This window comes from Carya illinoinensis, chromosome 5, assembly GCF_018687715.1.
Source record: "Carya illinoinensis cultivar Pawnee chromosome 5, C.illinoinensisPawnee_v1, whole genome shotgun sequence".
Classification (NCBI taxonomy): Eukaryota; Viridiplantae; Streptophyta; class Magnoliopsida; order Fagales; family Juglandaceae; genus Carya; species Carya illinoinensis.
The window spans coordinates 10,037,937-10,056,405 of NC_056756.1; the positions used below are offsets into that span (position 1 = coordinate 10,037,937).

Here is an 18,469-nt window from a genome sequence, read left to right on the forward strand (position 1 = left end):
GCTGAAAAAACCCAGGAGATCAAATCCGCACCGTTTTCCACCAGAAAACCCTCCAAAGAAAACAAAAAATAGAAACCCAAAGAAAACAACGGCCAAAATCTCTTTGTACAGAGCTTTAGGCCAGGAGTTCATGAGAGTAACAAAACTACCGGGACATGAAAACCCTATGAGATAGGGCAAAAAAAAGTAGAGAAAAGAAGTGAGAGGAAAGAGAAGGTGAGGAGCGAAATGATAGAAGTCGGGGTGGCTCAATGGGGAATAATTCCAAACATGCACTTACACTACAAAAATAATGCTTATTTGTATAATTCTGGTGTCTGCTCAAAATTCAAAAGCATCACTTACACTATATTCTTGGAAGTTTTCTTATATAGAATTAATTAAATTACTGATTTTTCATAAAAGGATATAATCTCAAAAGATTATTTGATTTGAACCTTGAGCATTAACTATTTAGGCCAATCATTTGTTCAGGATTTCAATTCTAAATTCGAAAGAGGGCTGAAATTCAAATGATGCCCCCACCTCGATCGACCTTCATGCTTATCTTTGATGCAAATCTATTTATATTAACCTAAAATATATATAGAAGATAAGAAGACAACTGCATCTATGAATGATAGCTGTCTCGTCCCAAGACATTTTCCCATCAGCTTTCTTATTTCATGCATATAAAAGTACATGTTAGGTAACATAATATTATAATATAAATGGCATCATGAACATTGCCTAAACAATCACCTAATCGTATAATAATTATATGCTGGTGTCTGCTCAAAATTCAAAAGCAAGCATCTTGATATTAATTAATTAATTGTTTATAAAGAATGAATTATAGTGATTAGGTAATTTTTTTAAAATTTATTATTTTTAATCAGGTCTACTTTTTCCTTAATTGATCGTTGTTGTTTTTGATTGATTGAATTAAATAAATTATATATACGTGCATGACATGACAAATGTCACATGATCAGAAATAGTAAAAAATACAATTATTTTCTGGCATGTGGTCATGATTAATTCCTTCTAAATTGATATTATTCATCATGTATCCTATAGCCAAAAGATTTTGGGGAAGTATACTTGTTATTGGAATCTCTCAGATACAGAGCGAGAGAGAGATCTAGAGAAAAAAATTAATTCTTAGTGGAGAAGTGAAGGGTTGAATTATTGAGCACAACACCTTTTTCCTACATCTCACCAACTCTTTCTTTAGAGTCATTTTCAAAACTTGTTTTTTGTAAGATGAAAAATCAAACAAAGTTGGATCCTCTTTTTTATAAGTTATTCATTTCGATCAATAACCATGCATTATCTTTGTGATCAACGATAATCTCTACATTAAATAAAGTTATCAAAAGATCTCCCGACAAAATATAAAGCATGAAACTAATCATGCCACTAACCTTGTCTTTAGAAGAAGAAGTTAAAGACGTGCATTATTTTCCAATTTTTTAAAATAATGCATGTTGACGTTCTATTATCTCTTCTATTTTTTTTTAAAAAAAGTATTTATTTATAAAAAGATCTAAATTCACAAATTGATATAGTTTTATATAATACGTTAGATCTATTTTATAATAAAAATAATTTTATAATCTAATCCGCCTCATAAAAGTACGTTGAATTTACATTTGTGAGATTTGTTGCGGCTAAAGTATTCATAGTTTTTAATATAAATGATAGTTGCAGTTTTGAGTGTGTAAGTGTCGTACAATTATTTTAAAAAAATTAATAAATATGAGATCTATATAAAAAAAATTATTTTTTTAATAATAGATCATAATCTTTTTCAAAACGATTACACGAGAATTTCACGAATGCACACAGGATTGCTCGATTTTTAAATAATGTTTGAAACAGTGATTCGATCTGCTGTAGGTATCTTATCACCATCATTAAGAAAGTGAAAAGAATGAAAATGGAGTCACGGTTGTTTTCTTTGTGAAAAGCATCTGCCTTTGACAATAAATGATCCAAATCTATTGTGTGAAAACAAGATGATAGAATAATTAACGCTTGGCAACAAAGTTAAATGAATTAGAAAGTCAAACAAATTGATGGATGAATTTAAAATTGCTGAGTTAATTATTATTAAAATAATTGTTTTCAAAGGAGTAGTTAGAATACATTGTTTTCTAAGACAGCAGCAGCTTAGGTAAGAGGCTGATATCTACGTGTTAAAATCTGCCTCTTTCATTAATCCCAATGTTTCAATAATTGATAGGCCTCTGGTGTTTGCTTGTTTGGTAACTGCATCAACGCTTTCTCTGCTATTTTGTTGTCACTCTATGTCACAATAAAGTGTTAGCTTTATCATCAATTATCACAGCTGGACGATCGAGACCCATGCATGCAGCTTTACCGTATTTATTTGATGCATGTTCACTGAATTTGTAGAAAAAATACGTTAGAGATTAATAGATATTATAACATTTTTAAAATAATTTTAATGAAAATATTATTAAATAATGCTTTTAACTTGAGGGAAATTCTTTGTAATGTGATTATAATAGAAGGTCCAAATTATATGTTTTATATTCTAAAAAATTATTTAGTAATACAATTAGAGTTATATTGGAACATTATAAAGAATAATTAAGAACTTATCTTTTTTAAATAAAGTAAAATATCATACACCACTTATCATTATCCTTATCATATAGATAATCGCATTCCTCCTTTCGAAAGAGTTGTACATCCTCAATATTAGTTAGGACTATATTCTCAAACACCCGGTGCCATTTGAATAAACAATATTTAAACAATTTGTACAAGGTTTAAGGATAAACAATTTAAATGGTATGGATTCCCATAAATTACAGGTTATATAGATGAGACATGAGATGATCAGTTTGTGAGTGAGAGAGAGAGAGAGAGAGAGAGAGAGAGAGAGCAGCTTTTGCACTATGGATTTATAGATGAATTTGTTTACGGTACGCACTATGTCGCTTTTGGACTAATATCGATGCAGGTGTATGATACTTTTACTTAAGAATATTATATAAGATGACTATTAGGGCGGAGACGAGCTGGAGGACGAAGAAGAAGAAATATTTTGTTTTAAAAACTATATTGACATTACTCGATTTATAACTGTATGCATGTGAAGGACAGCTTATTTTTCTTACGTTATCATCTCGTTCAATGTGGGGTCCATTATCAACTGTTGTCCTTTTAAAATTTGAAAAGAGAGAAACCTTTTGAGAGAGGTCATACCATCTTTCCTCTTCATAAATAGTGGACACCCATAATTAGAGGTGTCAAATGTATTAACATCGTGTGTTAAAATATGTATAACATATTATATAGATTAATTTTAATCCGATTCTTTAATTTTATTGTGTCAAAATTTTGTCAAACTCTTTCATTATCTTTATTTTTATTTTTTATTTTTCCCTCTGATGGATCTATGACTTATTTAATCTTCTGACTTCTCAGGTAATAAAATTCGAGAGAAAAATAGATGATAAAAAAAAATGTTGGTGGCGTATTCACCAAATTCTTTTGGACATTTGTCCCTTTGGTAGAGATTTGTACAAATGTTCTTTTTTGTGGTGTTTTCCATTTGAATATTTCCAAATAATGTCATACCAATCAAAAAGGATCACTATCTCTGGCTGGTCTTTCAAGGAATCTTAAATAGGAATGGTTTTTCTTTGTGGGTCCAACTGCATATATATTTTGCTATCAGATGGCCATGTGAGTTGCCAATGTGCTTAGCTGCTAAATAAATATATTCTATTCTCCAACTCTCTAACCTTATCTACCAATTAAAGAAACAGAATACTTATCAGATTTGAAATCTAATCAGTTTACCAAAACCGAAAAAGAATTAAGAAAAAAAAATGAAAAAAAGCTGTTTGGAGATTTAAGTTGATGAGATGAGAGGTTGGTTCCATCTTTTTCACCAGACAAACAATTTTATACCATATAGAAAAGTGCAGCTATCAATGTGGGCTCCTTTCATTATATCTTGTCTACAAGATGCTCTCTATTATTTTGCTTGTGAGAGTGACTGTTTTGTCGTGGACACGCATAAAAATAATAACTCTCACCATGTTTTCTTAGTGGGATATGACTGTGGGTTAGGTGAGTGGATGAATTCTGGGATTTTGAGCAATTTAATTAGACTCTGTTTGGAGATCACCTGATTGGGCCAGCTGGTTCACAACCATATCATGTCATAGGTAATCAATTTCTCAAATTGCTAACAATGAACATCTTCCTGAACATGGCATATTGGGTCCAATTACATAATTTCACTGGCCCTCTCCCTCTCCCTCTCCCTCTCCTCCTCCTCCTCCTCCTTTCATTATTATTTCACTGTTTCGCAATGGCTAGCTAGTCTTTCTGCATGTGTCTGCTTCTTTCACCCAGTCTGGCCTGTGAAAAAAAAAATGACAAACCAATTAAATATAAGGGAAAAAGAAACCGTTAATGGCTTCTGGGGGAGAGAGAGAGAGTGGAGCCCTGAGGCGCAGAACCATGTGGTGGGCAGCTCAGCTGCTGAGGAAAAAGAAGAAAAAGCGAAGAACAGTTTGGGGAACAAACGGATTTTGTAGTCCCCCAAGGGATCTTCTTCTCCACCCTAAATCACATCATTATTCTTCCACAGATCACCTCCGACCCAACCTCCGACCTTATCTTCACTCTCTACAACACCACCCCGTTCGGCTTCTCCATCGTTCGGAGATCATCCGGCGACTGCGTCGAAGTTTTGCTATCTTTCACACGCGCATAGATTAATGGGTGTTTGCTTCTCGTCCGTTTGGGGTAGAGAGTCTCGGGCTTCTCATCCCACTGCTAAGATCATCTCCGTCAATGGTGTCCTCCACGAATATCCTGTCCCTGTGACTGTCTCCCAAGTCCTTGAGACCGAAAAGTCCTCATCCTCTTCTTCTTCTTCTTCGTCGTCATCGTCGTGTTTCGTCTGCAATTCTGACCCTTTGTATTACGACAACTACATTCCGGCCTTGGATGGTGCCGAGGAGCTTCTGGCAAATCAGATCTACTTCGTGCTTCCTGCTTCTAAGCTTCAGCAGCGGTTGACCGCTTCAGATATGGCCGCCTTGGCCGTCAAAGCCAACGTTGCTCTTCAGAATTCCTCAAAAAACAACGGTAATCGCCAGAAGAAGGCCCGTATATCTCCGGTTGTTATGGTTAAGCAATCGGTTTCTTTCGAAAGTACTAAGATTGAATATGACGGCACTGAAGATCGATTTGGGTATGGGTACGGACCCAGATCGCAAAAGAAGACCCCCATTACGGATGCCAAGCCGGGTGTCAGTGGATTATCTCGAGCCGGGTCTGTGAGAAGGTTGCAGAGAGAGAGAATAGAGGATGAGTCTGAGTTTAGAGAGAGAACTTGGGAGGAATAAGATTTGTGTGGTCTGAAATTCTTTTAAATGACACAATTTCACTAAAGACTAAAACAGGAATAAAAGCAAACTGTGCGTTATTTTGGAATAAAGTTAAGGGTAAAATTGGAAATAAAAATGTTAGACGAAAGTTCTGTAGCTCAAGTTATTGGCACTTATTAATATTAAGATATATACACATATATATATCTCCATTTGCAGGGGGGAAAGAAAGACACTAAACACAAAGGCAATGGAGAGGCAGGTGGCCATCATCGGTGCCGGCATCAGTGGCCTACTGGCTTGCAAGTACACCTTGTCAAAGGGTTTCCATCCCATTGTTTTCGAAGCCAAAAGCAGCATCGGAGGAGTTTGGACAAAGACCGTGGAAACCACCAAGCTCCAAACTCCGAAACCAGCATATCAGTTCTCAGATTTTCCATGGCCTTCCTCTGTGAAAGAAGATTTTCCTGACCAACATCAAGTTTTTGATTATATTCAATCTTATGCTCGCCATTTTGATTTGCTTCGGCATGTCAAGTTTAACACCAAAGTTGTCAGCATCGAGTATGAAGGCCCTTCCGAGGAAGAGATGCATTCGTGGAGCATGTGGGGTAGTGCTGGTGAGCCATTCAGCTCTAAAGGGAAATGGAAAATTGTAGCAGGAGATGCTCTTGGCCTTTCAACTGAGGTTTGTATATATAAATCCATCATGTAAAGTATCAGAGTTTCAGTTTTCTACATGATTCTATTATATAATCAATTGATCTGGGCAGGACTCCAAACAAATCTGAAGTCAACCCAATGAATGATTATTAATATCCAAAATTAGTACAAAAACCCACAAGTCAGAGTACGAAATCACGATGACACTGCAACGAAATCTATGTATCAGTTAGTGACACTCACAATAACAAGTTTTTGGAAACAGATTTCAAAATCTGAACGTTTTGCTTTGGCACTTTTTTTGTTTTGTTTTGTTTATTTATTGATTTTTGTTTTTTTTTTGTTTTGTTTTTTTTTTTTTTTTGTATAACTTGTAAGCTTAGTTGATGCAATTTATGCGTTCGTGATCATGTACTCTTCAGGTGTACCCAGTTGACTTTGTGATCCTCTGCATCGGACGATTCAGTGACATTCCAAACATCCCAGAATTCCTCGACAACCAAGGCCCAGAAGTATTTCATGGGAAGGTGATCCACAGCATGGAGTACGCTGCCATGGATTATCAAAGTGCTGCCGAATTTGTCAAAGGGAAGCAAGTCACTGTTGTGGGGTTGCAAAAATCTGCCTTGGACATTGCTATGGAGTGCTCAACAGCAAATGGTATGAAGCATAAGTCTCACTTATTTTACAACCTAAATAAGGTCAAATGGTAAGATTTATTTCTCACACTTGATCTGCAGGCAGGGAACATCCTTGTACCATTTTATACAAGACTGAGCATTGGACCGTCCCTGATTATCTTCCATGGGGTGTGCCTCTTGGTTATTTATATCTCAACCGCTTCTCGGAGTTATTGGTTCATAAGCCTTGTGAAGGCTTCCTGCTAAATCTCCTGGCTACAATTCTTTCTCCTGTGGTAAATAGCCTTGAACTGATTTTCTTTTGTCTCTCTTTTCTCTTCTATACACGACTCTCATCATAAGGTTGAAGCTTAGAGATTTTCTGTTGTGGAACAGAGATGGGCATTTTCTAAATTCGTTGAAAGCGATATAAAAAAGAAGCTTCGGTTGGCAAAGTTTGGAATGGTACCGAAACATAGCTTCCTTCAAGAAATCAGTTCTTGTCTGCTCTCCACAACGCCAGAGAAGTTCTATGACAAAGTCGAAGAAGGAAGCATCGTTCTGAAAAAAGCCACGAACTTCAGCTTCTGCAAGCAGGGTGTTTTGGTTAATGGCGACACACAACCTCTGGCTACTGATTTGGTCATTTTGGCTACTGGATTCAGAGGTGATAAAAAGCTCAAGGACATCTTCGTGTCCTCCACCTTTAAAGACTACATTGCAGGGTCCCCTAATACAACAGTTCCCCTCTACAGGTTAGTTTCTTTCTTTAAACCAAAAATCATAATTCAATGATAGACAAAGTAAGATGTAAATCTAAAACGCTCGTGCATAGGGAAGGTAACAATTGAAAATAAGGAAATGATAGTTGCTATGTATCAGGGAATGCATTCATTCAAGAATTCCACAACTAGCAGTAATTGGGTTCTCAGAGAGTGTTTCAAACTTGTATACCTCGGAGATGAGATGCCGATGGCTAGCCGAGCTTCTTGACGGCACGTTCAGATTGCCCAGCATCAAAGATATGGAGAAAGATGTGGGAGAGTGGCAAGAATACATGAAGACATACTCGGGGCAATACTACAAGAGATCCTGCATTGGTGCTCTTCATATATGGTACAATGATCAGCTCTGCAAAGATATGGGATGGAACCCCAAAAGAAAGAAAGGATTCATTGCTGAGTTGTTTGAGCCTTATGGTCCAATGGACTATGCAGCCTCTTGAAGTAATGAACCCTGTTTGCGTGGTTCCTGAGCCCTGAGTTGCCAGTTATCTTGGTTCGTGCGTGCATGCTTTTGGAATCTTTGGATTCACTATCACTGCTGAGAATTTTCGCGCTTTTCATGTTTATTCATTCAAAAGAATTCGAGTTTGTGTTTAAAATAAAACCAACAATTTCATCACTTTGGTTGTGGATCAACTATGGTTGTATTTCTGGTAATAACATGAGCAATGAATCTGATTGGGAGTCATTGGACTTGAGATCAATCTTCAGGGTACGCATTTTCTTTGGACATGCCTTTAATCAATATTAAATGTGATTTTTCCTTAATTGTTTTTCTCCAATTCCCAACTTTTAAGTGATCAAGACTCATCACTTCAAAGATGTTCTTAATTTTTTATCTTTGTACATCGCAATCATATGTAATAAATGGATCAGGATCCACTCTAACCTTAAAGGGCACTGTGGTGGTCTTAAAGCAAACCATATAAAACCGGACATCCTAGATTTAAAATTTTGCATTCGAACTTTGAGGTCTTCGGATTGAAGAATTTCGTTTTCTTGAATTATTCAAAGTGCATTTGTAGAAAACTTCTTTATCAAGTGCTTTTACGCCTTATTTGGGACATCGGAATTCATTTGAAGTGTATAAATTATAATCTCGAACTCACAATGACAGTAGTGACGAAACACCATTTTACTAGAATTATGTCCAAGAAAAGAGCTACACAACGCATATTCAACGTATTCAACGCATAATTAAGTACCACTTAAAGCAAATCTTATTGAAAAAATATTACAAGATACAACTCTCTGATCCAAAAAAACTTCAATTATCTGCTGCCTGATGGAATATGTTTATTCTGATACACGAAAATTCAGCCAAAACATGTACTCCACATTACAATTGTCTGCTTATATACTCGTACAGGAAGTTGATGAAAGCGTAGACAATACATACATCTTACTAAGAAAGATGAAGAGAAAGGAAGATCATCAACTGAAATGAGATGAAAAGGAAGAAGTTCCATCCCAAACCTTTAAAACCAATCTTCCAAGCAGCAGAAAGAGCTGTTTTGCCAACAATGAAAAGCAAAAGAGCCGTTAGTTGAATGTTACAATTCTGTACAAGTGGAAATTAAGAGTTGCATATGACAAAAAAGAACTACATGTAAGCATGTCCATATGTGAAGGTTAACGGATTAAACATGCAGTCAGAATCACGAATTTAACCTAGCTTGCATAGTAGGATCGTGCACTAATCTTGGGACCAAAAAAACTAGTGCAACAGAGTTAGAGAATTGCACCAACCTGGACAAATGGACTCTGTGACAAGGGATGTCAAAATGGTTTGGCTAGTGAAACCTGAATAGACGCAACTTGTTTGGTTACAACCGGAAGATGTTTTGTTACCGATGAATAGACTGTCTGCACCTTGACATTTCATGGCAGGGCATTTAGTCCAGTTGGTCGATTTGAGTTCAGAAGACTCGCATTGCAATCTAACAAGCGAAATGACAGGAACTTAAAACCTGGAAAATCCACCCAGAAGAGGGGAAAAAACACAACATGAAGAACCATTGAGTTTTGAACTTACGTATAGTTGTTGGCTGAGTCACATTTGCACTTCACACAGTTGTAAGCAGTGTAGACATAAGTGCCATTGGCAAGTAGGAAGGGGTAATCCAAGGAGTTATTGCTTACATGAGATGAACAAGCTACAAACAAACATTTGAGCATCAACTTTATTCCAATGACTACAATATCAAATAAAGTTCTGAAATAATCCATAAAGAAATGAGAGTGAGTGGTAAAGTTTTATTAATTGGATAAAAATTTGGAGCATCGCATCCAGGCAGGAAAAGTGATTCCGATGAAACCGATCCTCAAAAATAGATGGACAAGAAACATCAGTTGAACCCTGCAGCCACGTCTAGGTAACAAGTAACAACAATTTAAGGGCCGGCAACAGTAGATAGATAGTTGAGAATGGAACACAGACTCACAGAGCCTTGTAGACCGTGTCGGCCTACTGAACTGACTTGTCTAGCTGTACTCCCCCAGCGTGGGCCGTGCGAGTACGGCTTCTTAAATTGGGTTTTTCCTTCATTTATTTATTTATTTTTAAGCACCGATCCCTACACGGTGAATAAAGGGTTCTAATTATTCCTTATTTTTTTAATCTCATAATTATATGTTTTTTTTATACCAGCCACTATTATGTTTACAGTTTTTCTTCACAACAATCAATAACGGTGAAAAAAGGAACCTGGGAGAGGAATGTCAAGGACTTGACCGGCCTGAAGCTTGCTGGGATCAGCCATGCTATTGAGTGTCAAAAGTGTAGCCGAAGTAGTCCCGTACTGCTCCGCTATCCCCTCCACCGTGCTTCCTTCATCCACCAACATTCCATAATGTACGACCTTAATCCCGTTCACTTTATCGCAGCTGCACGGCAGTGGGATCCACAGCTCCTGGCCCGGATTAATCCGGTTCGGATCCGGCACCCCATTGACGTCCGCTATTTGCTGGAACGTTACCAGACCCGAGAACACTTCCTTGGCGATATGGTACATGAAGTCGTCTTTTTGCACCTTGTATACCGGTTTTCGATTCGACACGCCCGTCCCGTTGGCGCACAGGCAGGTGAAGGGGATTCGGATCTTCTCCGTCGCGTTCACATTTTTGTCGGATGGGGTGGAGGTGGGCAAGTTGTTTGCGCCGAGGAGGTTCCGGAACTTCTTCACTTGGAAGAGTGATTGGATGGCGGTGATGTTGGTGTTGTTCGGGGACAAGTAGTCTATCAGGGCGGGACACGTAGAGCCTTCTATGCTGCACTTGAGCTTCGTCTGTGCCGTCGATGTGGCCGCCAGAGCAGTGACTAAGACCACACCCAGAAGCACCTTAGCATAACCCATTTGTCTCTTTCTCTCTCTCTCTAGCTTTGAGCTTTATTGTACATTAGCATAAAAGAAAGAAGAGCACCAGGAGGAAGAGGTGGGGGTTGTATATTGAAGGTGGGGAAAGAGTGGGAAAAGTCGCCTTTTTGCACTCGGAATTGCGTCACGGACTTTGTTCATCTACAGTCGTTTGCGTGCGTACATCTAAAGTCATGGTGACCCCAAACTAACTGTTTCTGCATCATCTTTTAGACATAATTTTTTGTGATTTTATAAGTTGGTCTTAAAAATTGATTTATTATATTCGTAATTATTTTATTACATCCAAAGATAATAAAATGTTCAAATTATCTTTTATTGTTTTTAAAAATTCCAAATTTATGTGCAATTCCAACCGGAAGTGTTAGACTTGAAGTCAAGATTCAAAAGTGCGACTGATCTGTTGGCGTGGTCTTTGGCTGGCGCCGGGAGTTGAGGTTGGACGGGAGTGGTAACAATGGAAGTAATTGTGTAAATATAGTATGAGAAAGGTTGGGTAGTGCCATAACAGCATTGGTCGGTCTTTGAGTCGAGTGGAAGAGATGAAGACTGTCAAAACCCCAAGGTAGGAGGACACGGGCCATGCCTTGACTAGCACCCGCCCGTGCCAGGACAGCACGCTAGCAGCACTGTTGGCGTCGCTTGATTGCCCACAGACCGAGCCATTGGTGAATGCTTGGCCACGGTCACCTTCCATCAGGCAGCGAACAGTCAGCGTGCACACACAAGCGAGGTTATGTTAAACCCTCTAGAAAAGTTGCCCCAGGACAAGTGTCGACACATTCACTGACATGCCTAGTCGGCCCCCATGGTGAGCCATCAGCATGCCATGGCAAGCCCACGGACCAGCCAGCCAACAGCTCGGCCAGCATGCTAGTGAGGCTATTGGCCTCCCCTTGGTGCCACATAGTATGCACCAGCATGCTGGCGAGGTTAGTGGGCTGGTCTGCCAGCCCAATCCGGCCAGCATGCACATGCAGGGGCCAGCCAGCCTGCTGGGCATGCTGGCCAAGCTGGTGCCAGCACGCCAGCCAGCCAACCCAACGTGCATGGCTAGGTCACCTGCCTGGCCAGAACGCCCAGCCGTTTAGATTGCCCAGCACGCCCAGCAGGCCAGCCAGCTAGCAAGGCCACCTACCTGGCTAGCAACCTGACCAACATGCAGGCCATGCCTGTTGTCCATCAACACCAGCCATGCAGCAGGACCATACCAGCCGGCCAGCAACCATGGCACCAGCCATGTGGCCAGACCATGGCTAGCCAGCCAGCGCCCATGACCCATTCCATGGGCCATTTTTAGCACTGGCCAGCACCTATCAGGATGTGGGTCCCACATGGGCCCCACGGCCAAAATTTTATTAGCATTTTATTATTTTAATTATTTTATCTAATATTTATATATTTCATTATTTCCTTATTTTAGTACAACTAGAAATTAATTCCTTATTTTAGTACAGCTATAAATATTTAGTACAACTAGTAAAACATCTACCAGAAGATAGAAACACAAATATAAATATTTGTGAAGTATTATTTTATTATCATAAAGCAAAATTACAGAAATTTGAGGCTCTTTGCCTCAATCTTTAAACGCTCTTGCTATTCAAAAATCTGCATGCATTTCCTATCTAAAGAAGTAGCCACTCGAAAAGAATAGTTAAGCAAAGATTTTAAATCTCTGTTCTCTCGCTTTAATGCTTCTATCTTCATGTTGGATTCTATAAGAAACCTCTGAAGGATAGAAATATTCTCGTGGAGTTTGTCAACCCCACCAGTCCTGGATTGCAGTCACTGAGAATATGCGACAATGGCTGATGAGTATCGGGTACCGAGACTCACAAGCTCATAGATAAGTTCATTATCTGACTTATTAGTCAGATCATTATTGGATTGCATTATAGCACCTACAGAAGAAGCATAAATAACTGGTGAACGAGGTGCAGAATACCTCATGTTTTAGTAATGAGAAGATTGCTGAGCCATTGCAAAGTGAGTAAGCAGAAAGAGATTGCAGAGTAAGAATGCAGACTGATTTCAGAAAAGTGAAGAAAATGAGATGTGAAAAAAGATGAACTGAATAATTCTTTTATAGAGAAAATTATGACGAATCATCTCTCGTAAAGCATTTCTCTACAAGAGACAAGAGCAATATAGTATCATAGCTGCGGTGCTTGACAACTACAGAAGAACAAAGTAGTGTCATAGTTATGCGGCGCCTGACAACTATATAAGAGCAATGTAGTATCATAGCTGCGGCGCCTGACAACTACAGAAGAGTAAAGTAGTGTCATAGCTATGCGACGCCTGACAGCCACAAAAGACCTATAAAAATCATGTGGATCAGAGTTGTCTGGTCTAAAACAGAGGGCCACCAATTTTTTAAAGAGAGAGAGAGAGAGAGAGAGAGAGAGAGAGGATAACGGCTTAATTTTGATGAATTCTCTACTAACTTTGGTATTTACAAGAACACTTAAAGTATATCGCCTATGTTTTTCTAAAGAAGAGTTTCGGAAGATTATTTACTTGAAGTTTTAGGTTTGGAGAGTGTGTCGATACAACTTGGCCAACCTTGTGGAAAGAAGTATAATATAATTGTTGATTAAAGTAAGAGAGTTAAGGAATGACATAATCTCAAAGGCAAATATATACGGGATAGATACCAGGTTGGTAAGCAATACCTATTCCTTAACTTGTTATTTCTTACTTACTTCGATTTCGAGAACGAAATCTTTTTTTTAGGAGGGGAGATTGTAACAGCCCGCTAGAAATTTAATTGTGAAATTTCTATTAGTTTTAGGAACCTCGTGAAGATCCCATAAGTTTTCACGAATCCATTAATCGTATAAGTTTTAGTCTAACTACATAGTTAGTGTTATTATTTACTATGGTATCCGAAGTGTATTTTTGATTATTGGAGATAGTTAGAAGTGTCAAAATATATTATGGTTTGTGCCATTAGACTCGGAGGGTTATTTAAAGTCTTATGGCGCAATAACATTTTTTCATATTTTCGGACGAAACGTCTGCTCAAAACTGTAGATATTATTGGATAAAAATATCTTGAGCTAATTTTTATAGATCTTATTAGATAAAAATATTTTAAACTAATTTTGTGGATATTATTGGATAAAAATATTTTAAGCTAATTTCGTGGATATTATTGGGTAAAAGAGTCCTACACTTAACTCTCACTTCGGGTAAGAGAGTCCCACACTTAACTCTCACTTCAGGTGAGAGAGCCCTACACTTAACTCTCACTCCAGCCTTCTCTCTTCCATATCTCATTCATAAGTATCTCCAGCCACCTCTCCCCATGAAATTATCTTCATTTACACTTTCCATTAAAAGAATATCAAACAATCTCTCTCGGACAGCTTTTAGGAGTTCTTTTGCACGCCCATTTCGAAACTTTTGTAAGTGTTTTGTCATAAAGTCTCCTTCATATAAGTTGTTCATTTTTTAGTCTAGTTTATGTGGATATCTTATTTGTCCCATTTGAAGATCATTTGATCAGTCAAATATTATGTAAACTATAAAAAGGTTATTCTCGGAGATAAACTAGAGACTATGTTATAGTTTGGAGTTTTTGACCAAACTAATAGATAGATATGGGTCCGAAATTTTTATGGAGTATTTTTAACATGTATATATGACTATTGGTTGAGGATTTTTGCATGATTAAAGGTTTTGATGAAAGATTTTCTTAGATTTAGAAACTTAGAAATTGGAAGAGGAAAAACAGTTTTTGTTTTGAGAAAGTTTAACTCTTTGGTAGTCTAAACCTATTCCAATGACTTTAATAATTTTATTGGAGGATCCTAAACATCTTATATACATGTTATATTATTATTTTGAATATATTTGATGTTAGTTTCAAAGATATGAAATTTTATGCAAAGAGATATTTAGATAAGCCAAAGTGTGGATGTTCTTAGCTAAATTTATGTTTTGGTTAATTTTTAACCGATTTTGAATTAGAAGCTTATATATGTTTTAGGATATCTTTTTAAACCATGTGATGGTTTGGTTTGAAGATCACATATTTATAAGTCATAGATCAAAAGGTTGATCAAAACAAGTTGGAAACAAAAATTAATAGAAATAGCATATGGGAATTTCGGCCCTATGGAGTTTTAATAGTTGTGATTAGTTTTAAATTTTTCTAAATTGATATTTGAATTGAGGATAAAATTTACATGATGCATGTAAATTTTGGTGACTTTTGGAGTTAGTATGCAAAATCCTTAAGTTATGGGTAAAACGGTCATTTTCTTACATGCAGAGAGTAAAATGAAAATTTTACTCTTTAAGTTAGTATTTTCCATATTTCAATTTATTAGTGATTTAGTGCTAACTTTTAGAATCACTAATTACAATTACTCGTGATCGCGCTTAAAGTTTTATAAGAAACGCGGAGATCGAGGTAAGTTAGCTTTTAACTTACTAGCAGTCTACTATGTATGTGTGCTAAGTAAAGAAACTACAGTATATGTATGTGTGTTATCATATATGTCATGTCATGTCAAGTTATCACGTAATTGTCTATTATTCAGAATTTATTCTGTCATCAATTTTTATCTGTTACATAATATATTCTGTTATGTATTACTGTACATTACAAGTACGTCATGCTAAGTATGTCATCTATTACATTATGTCAAGTCATGTAATATTCATTGTTGCATGTATGTCATGTTAAATATGTTGTCTATTATATGTTATGTCATGTTATGAAATGTTTCTATCTCAAATTGGTCATATATTTCAAGTTATGTTCAAGTCACGTAATGTTACGTCAGGGTTTCAGTCCTTTCGTATTCCAGTCACGTTTCATATTGAGTGTGTAGAATACATAGGGCCACAACAAATGTGGAGTATGTATTTACACGTAGAATACATGGGGCCACAACAACTGTGAAGTATGTATTTTTCATGTTAAGTCAAGTTTGTGTAGAATACATGGGGCCTCAACAACTGTGGAGTATGTATTTACACGTAGAATACATGAGGCCACAACAACTGTGGAGTATGTATTTTTCATGTTAAGTCAATTTTGTATAGAATACATGGGGCCACAACAACTGTGAAGTATGTATTTACACGTAGAATACATGGAACCACAACAACTGTGGAGTATGTATTTTTCATGTTAAGTCAAGTTTGTGTAGAATACATGGGGCCACAACAACTGTGGAGTATGTATTTACACGTAGAATACATAGGGCCACAACAACTGTGGAGTATGTATTTTTCATGTTAAGTCAAGTTTCAGAACAAGTTCATGATAAGTCAAGTTTCATATCATGTTCATGTTAAGTCAAGTTTCAGAGCAAGTTCATGCTAAGTCAAGTTTCAGATCAAGTTCATGTCAAGTCAAGTTCAGTTCATGTTTCAATTTAAGTTATGTCAATTATGCTATATTGTACGCCAAGTTATACTTTAATTACTTATGAATTTAATTATACAATTATATTTTTACTGTCATCCATGCATCATTAGCTTATGTGAAAGTTTTTTGTTAACTTGCTTAGATTTGTAATCAAATCTCACTGTGGTAGTCCTAACTACCATTCCTCCCGAATGGTAGATCTTGTTACAGGACCTGAAGGATAATCAGAAGCTGACCAACTAGACACAGTTAACTGAGCGACGATGTGACGTCAATGCTAATATAGTAGTTAACGTAAATTACTACTTGTACTATGGAGTTGCATCTCCAATACTTTTTGGATCATAAGCATTTTGGACTAGTGTTATGATCTTAGTTGTTCAATGGATTTTTATTTATAAAAAATGTTTTAAGCATTTGGGATATTTTCAATTTGGTGCATAGTATTGCTAAAGAAAAAAATTTATCCGCTGCGAATATTGCATAATGTTAGATGCATATTAGGAACATTGCATCATATATGTCATGAACGGGGACAGATAATCTTATGTTGCATGTCTCTACGCTTCAAATGTCCGTCCGATCCCAAACAGAATTTGGGGGCGTCACAACGGGTGTTGTTTCATATATCAATCTATGAGCAAGTTTGTTTCTCTTTTCCATTATTGAGTTTCATACTTGTTATTTACTTGTTATTTGCATTACTCTTTTTGCACTTAATAATATCTATCACGCCCCATATCATCTCAACACACTAGATCTATTTTGTTAAGTAGATCTAGCCTTGTTGGATTATTCTCTTCATATTTCCTTCACTTTCATATCATCCCATCACCATATTAGCCTCCATATATCTTCCATAATCTTAGATCTAAACCCTTACATCATAAAAATACTAGATCTACATTAGATTTAGTGCCTCCATATTTCCTACATAAAATCCTAGCCTCTATAAAGATTTCTTATATTTTAGGAAGAGAAATTCTATTCAGCAGCCCGTTCAAGTTTCTTACACTGCACACCTTACGTGGCAGACCCCGTCTGCCCCACTGGTTGTCAGCGACCCCTCGAGCCCGACCTTCCACTTCTCATTCTCATCTCTTTGTGAAAACCCCCCAGCCCGACCTTCCTCCACTGAAACGACCTTCCTCTCCTCATGCTCCTCTCTTTCACTTGCTTCCGGTGCTCCTCTCTCTCCCTTTGTACTCCTCTCTCTTGTGCTTCTCTCTATTATTCTAGGGCAAAGCCATCCCTTGCAGGACGAGTCGATGTCGACTTTCGAAGTTCCCAGAGCATTGTTGCCGAGCTCACCAGCCCCCCCTTCCAGCAGTGCCAGCAAAGAGTCACTACCGTCGATTGCCAGGCCTCTGGCCCCACTGGCGGCATGCTCGTCTTCGTCAATGGCAACCTCCAACTCACCCTCAAGTTCAGCAAGGTTCCCCTTTTTTCTGTATATGATCTCTTACTAATACTTGGATGTGATCCTCTTTGGGTCTTTAAATTTTCGAGGCGTGTCCTTATCGATCCGATGCTAATCGGCAAAGGATCATTCCTTCTCCTTGTTGTTGATTATTCTCATTTTTCTTTATTGCGCGTATCTACATGGGACAATTAAGGATTGGCTTTTGGTTTGAGATTCGGCCTACTTAAAGAAATGGATTTTTTTTTCAGCCAAATCGGTTTTTTTTTTTGCTCTTGATAGATCTACGTTTTTTATGTCAAAGAACCTTCTGTATCTTTGCAATGTTTGGAGTCAATATTTACTATTTTGATCTCTGATTTGCCTTGCTTTCCTAGGGTTTGGTGGAACTGCTTGATGGATCTTTTGCTCTGTTTGTATCCTATTGATATTTATCTTACTATTTCATATTCTAATTGTGCGAGTGTTTGGGACGTAAGAGCATTAGTTTGGCCTTTCATGGTGGTCTACATTTTACATTTGTACTGCAGATCTTTCTTAATAAAAGTACATTCCTCCTCCTTTAAGTGATTCATTTTCAGTGTCTCCCTTGCCTTTTTGCTTTTGTGATTTTTGGAACCTGATTATTTATGCCACGATATTGGCATAAGATGTAAAGGAAACACATTGTAGTGTATTTTTCTCGATGAATTTCTTATCCCTGTCGTGTATTTTACTAAGAAATCTGTCCAGGAAACATGAAAGTATTGGCATAAATGTACTTTTATAAAAAAAAATAAAGACATGAACCTGGGATGATTTCTATCCTCTCTTTGAAGCAAATTTCATTTGCTGTATCTTTACATTGCATCT

The 18,469-nt window shown here is 37.3% G+C and overlaps 3 protein-coding genes across 5 annotated transcripts in view; 2 read left to right on the plus strand and 1 right to left on the minus strand.

Moving 5' to 3' along the window:
- Positions 1-4,199: 4,199 nt before the first annotated feature.
- Positions 4,200-5,519, plus strand: LOC122309853. The gene has a single exon (XM_043123565.1). It carries the CDS (start codon positions 4,749-4,751, stop codon positions 5,379-5,381), a length of 633 nt encoding a protein of 210 aa, XP_042979499.1. The 5' UTR covers positions 4,200-4,748; the 3' UTR covers positions 5,382-5,519.
- Positions 5,454-8,135, plus strand: LOC122309849 (probable flavin-containing monooxygenase 1). The gene is made up of 5 exons (XM_043123551.1): positions 5,454-6,051; positions 6,449-6,686; positions 6,767-6,942; positions 7,043-7,401; positions 7,529-8,135. Exons 1-5 carry the CDS (start codon positions 5,614-5,616, stop codon positions 7,869-7,871), a joined length of 1,554 nt encoding a protein of 517 aa, XP_042979485.1. The 5' UTR covers positions 5,454-5,613; the 3' UTR covers positions 7,872-8,135.
- A 493-nt stretch (positions 8,136-8,628) lies between these two features.
- The window catches only part of LOC122309851 (glycerol-3-phosphate acyltransferase 9), an 81,432-nt gene continuing 71,591 nt past the window's right edge, over positions 8,629-18,469 (minus strand). The window contains exons 1-4 of one of the 3 annotated variants that reach the window (XM_043123562.1): positions 10,139-10,947; positions 9,467-9,587; positions 9,181-9,371; positions 8,629-8,940 (exon numbers count right to left, since the gene is read on the minus strand). In XM_043123562.1, the coding sequence (XP_042979496.1) occupies positions 8,837-8,940; positions 9,181-9,371; positions 9,467-9,587; positions 10,139-10,787 (1,065 nt within the window). In that variant the 5' untranslated portion in view covers positions 10,788-10,947 and the 3' untranslated portion in view covers positions 8,629-8,836. Of the gene's footprint in view, positions 8,941-9,180; positions 9,372-9,466; positions 9,588-10,138; positions 10,948-18,469 lie in introns of those variants that run through there. The other 2 variants (XM_043123563.1, XM_043123555.1) reach the window with 2 other exon arrangements.

What these genes read in the sequence shown, in the direction of transcription:
- LOC122309853 (XM_043123565.1), top strand. Translation starts at nt 4,749, where the DNA reads ATGGGTGTTTGCTTCTCGTCCGTTTGGGGTAGAGAGTCTCGGGCTTCT.
- LOC122309849 (XM_043123551.1), top strand. Translation starts at nt 5,614, where the DNA reads ATGGAGAGGCAGGTGGCCATCATCGGTGCCGGCATCAGTGGCCTACTG. An exon ending in GGAGTGCTCAACAGCAAATG is followed by an intron (nt 6,687 to 6,766) that starts GTATGAAGCATA and finishes CTTGATCTGCAG; the next exon opens with GCAGGGAACATCCTTGTACC. An exon ending in CTACAATTCTTTCTCCTGTG is followed by an intron (nt 6,943 to 7,042) that starts GTAAATAGCCTT and finishes GTTGTGGAACAG; the next exon opens with AGATGGGCATTTTCTAAATT.